Genomic DNA, 3,246 nt, shown 5'->3' on the forward strand with positions numbered 1-3,246 from the left:
TATAATAAGATATATTAAAATATATTTAAATATAATAAGATATAATACAATATATTCAAATATACTAAAATATACTACTATATAGTAAAAAAGATACCACTGTATACTACTATATACTAAAATATACTACAATATATTAAAATATACTACTATATAGTAAAAATATACCACTATATACTGAAATATACTTCTATATGCTAAAATATACATAATACAAAAATTAATCCAAGGATGTGATTGGGTGGTTAGATTTCAGATCAGTAGCCCAAAAGCCCAGTTAGTTTTGGTCATTTTATTTAAAGCAAATTTGTTGAGGAATAGGCTGCAATTAAGTACAATATATACACTAAAGCAGGGTCTGTATTACAAAGTAATTATGTGAATATATCTTGTTGAGTGCCCAAATGATACATACTCCTAATAAAGTTAATAAAGTCAGTAAGGAAAGATTTCATTCACGGTGTAGTCTCAACAGTTAATTTGTTATGAAACAGAGTTATGAAATGTCTCAAAAGCCCCTAACTGACTTCAACACATAATACTACAACCATCAATGAGTTCTTGTGTTTTAAGACTGATCAGCGTTTCACCACAAAGAAAGAAAGACACTTAAGCAAAGACTTCTTTTATTTCCAGTCAAAAGTGGCTACTGTATGTTTGCATCACCAGCAGTGATGTGTCCTCATGCTGTTTTCAGTTTAATACATCACACATTAATATGTAAGAAGAGTTTCAGATTAGAAAAGGGGGGAAGGCCACATGTTGATCACTCTGAGTGAAGGCTGCATGCAGGCATGGCTGTCACATGGCAGTCTAGTCAGAAATGGCTATTTCTCCTCAGTCGCTGTATGAATGTAAGAACAAAACACGTGATCTCACACCAGGTAAGTAGAGACTAAGTCCTTCAGCATAACGTTGTGCCCGTAAAACGACAACTAATCTAGAATAACAGACGACGGAAACCTTTGGATTGTCTAGTTCTCCAGGCAGAGTACGATGTAATTTCCATCTGTACACTTCAAACTGAAAAATTCACCCTTACAACACAAATCTCATTCAAGACCGTGTAAAAACAATATGGATAAGCTTCGCAATGTTGACATGTTGAGTAATTTGGAAGATGAACACCTGTGAAGTTATTTTTTTTTACCTCAAGAGTGCGATATGGATGAACATGTTTAAAGCCAATGTCTGCAGTGCGTACACCACATAACATCAGAGAAACAATACTGAAATAAGGTCACTTTGAGTTCGTGTGGTCCGAGAAAGCTTTGGCTTCACCTAATGTGCCCTACAGCCAAACTCTTTCCAAAGGTTACTGTTACCTTTCCTAACAAATGAAACTAAAGAGGGTCACATTTAGGCACTAAGAGGCTCCACAATCACATCTCTGCCTCTGAGACTGGGAGAGCTGGAAGCAGCCCCGCTTGAACTGCAGTGCACGTTGCCCCGAGGCACCACATCGCTGCTCTGAGCTTCACGGGCCTGTCTCCCCTCTCCTCGCCAAACTTAAAATGCCGGAAGTAGAAATCTGCTCAGTCGTCTCCTTTGTCAGCCACTTTCTCCGTCTCTGTGTCCGTCTTCCTGTCGGCGGAGTTGGATTCGGGTCCTCCTGTAGTTCGATTGCGGCTCCTGGCCCCTGGCTGGTACAGCTGAATAGCAGGCCGGTCCTGATGCGGACAAACAATGCTCTTAGAGATGCTGAAGAATGCTTGCAAGAGGGGATTTGATCATTTGAAACACTGGAGTCGTTACCTTATTCCGTAGGCGCTCCCTTTTAGCACTCTCGTCCTTCCTGTTGTCTTTGGCAGGCTTCTCGGGTCTCTCGCAGTGAGAGGATTCTCCAACGTTTTCCCCCTTCTTCTTCTCCAAGGCACGCTCTCTGTCTTTCTTACCCTCCTCGTCCCGCTTCCGGCACGAGTTCTCTCCATCCTGCCGCTCTCTCCTTCTCCTCCGATCTTCGTCCTGTCGCCTGATGCGCTCCTTGTCTTTCTGCCGCCGCTCCTTCTCTCGCTCCCGTTCGCGGTCTCTGTCTCGATCGGCGTCGCGCTCCCTGAACTCCTTCCGCCCGTGTTCATCCGCTCTGTGTGTAAAGCACAAATCCTCTTTAGGTATTCTGTTCAGAGTGAGCAGTGCGTTTAAAAACAAACAAACAAAAAAAGCCTCAAATAACTAACTTCCTTCCTCGATCCTCCTTATTGTCAATGTTCTGACGCCTCTTATGATCGGCACTCCCCATGGATCTGTCCTCTTTATTTGGCTTTTCTGGTTTCTTGGCCTTTTCCTTGGGCTTCTCAGAATCAGCATCTTCACTTCTGTCGGGCTTCTTCAGGAGCTGAGTTGAAAATAAAGACGACATCATAATGAGATCGTGGAAATTGCACACGGTTTTAAACGGCTTCAACCCACTGGAGCACACACCTTAATTTTTGGTTCTTCTTTAACTTGGTCCTTGTCTTTCTCCAGCGGTTTCTCCAGTCTCTTCATCTTCTCGGCCTCTTTGCGCTTCCTTTTCTCCTCCTCTCTCCATTTACGACGCTCCTCATCACGCAGACGCTTGCGTTCAAGCTCCCTCCTCCTTCTCTCTTCTTTCTTTTCCTCCCTGATTCTCTGAATGGCATTAAAACAGGACATGAGACCAGCCATCATCATGCAGCTTAACATCCGTAACAACAACACCACACCGCAGTACTTATTTACCTGTTTATTCTTCAGGAAGTCCAGCAGAGGAGTTGTTTTTTTAGCTTGAAGGGAGAAAAAAAAAAACATGTTTGAATTTATAACTGCAGCACTGTTTCTGTGATGTTTCAGGTTGTTTCATTTAAAAAGGAGCTGTTCACCGACCTACAAGTTCCTTGGATTTGGCCTCGAGCTCTTCCAACAAGGTCTCAGGTGTTGATGCCAACTTTTCTTCATCTCCGTTGTAATTTTCAAGGAACTTCTTGTATTCAGGATCTGAAAGAAAACATACAACATACATATATGGTAAGGCTGCTTGTTTGTAGCGTTACATGACATTATGTATTGACTAAGCTGCTTTTGGTGACTATTTATAAAAGCAAATATGTTCACAAACCTACACATCAAACGTTGGTAGTTTGGGACATAAGACACACATAAAGTATCCCAGTAAATATCTTTACCTTCAACAATTGTTCCACATTTTGCGTCCTTTTTCTTACTTCTTTTCTTGGCAGTCTTTTGAAAAGGTGCAAACTCCACAACCGCAGGATACTCCTGTCCTGT

At 41.7% G+C, this 3,246-nt stretch overlaps 1 protein-coding gene across 1 annotated transcript in view; it reads right to left on the bottom strand.

Annotated features, from left to right (window-relative positions):
• Positions 1 to 609: 609 nt before the first annotated feature.
• upf3b (UPF3B regulator of nonsense mediated mRNA decay) overlaps positions 610 to 3,246 on the bottom strand; it is a 3,512-nt gene continuing 875 nt past the window's right edge. The window contains exons 4-10 of the mRNA XM_035669347.1: positions 3,144 to 3,242; positions 2,845 to 2,955; positions 2,701 to 2,744; positions 2,422 to 2,610; positions 2,178 to 2,335; positions 1,756 to 2,083; positions 610 to 1,670 (exon numbers count right to left, since the gene is read on the bottom strand). Coding sequence (XP_035525240.1) covers positions 1,536 to 1,670; positions 1,756 to 2,083; positions 2,178 to 2,335; positions 2,422 to 2,610; positions 2,701 to 2,744; positions 2,845 to 2,955; positions 3,144 to 3,242 — 1,064 coding nt within the window. The 3' untranslated portion in view covers positions 610 to 1,535. The remainder of the gene's footprint in view (positions 1,671 to 1,755; positions 2,084 to 2,177; positions 2,336 to 2,421; positions 2,611 to 2,700; positions 2,745 to 2,844; positions 2,956 to 3,143; positions 3,243 to 3,246) is intronic.

The sequence above is a fragment of the Morone saxatilis genome, unplaced genomic scaffold (assembly GCF_004916995.1).
Source record: "Morone saxatilis isolate NCDOM2014 unplaced genomic scaffold, NCSU_SB_2.0 Contig22, whole genome shotgun sequence".
Taxonomy (NCBI): Eukaryota; Metazoa; Chordata; class Actinopteri; family Moronidae; genus Morone; species Morone saxatilis.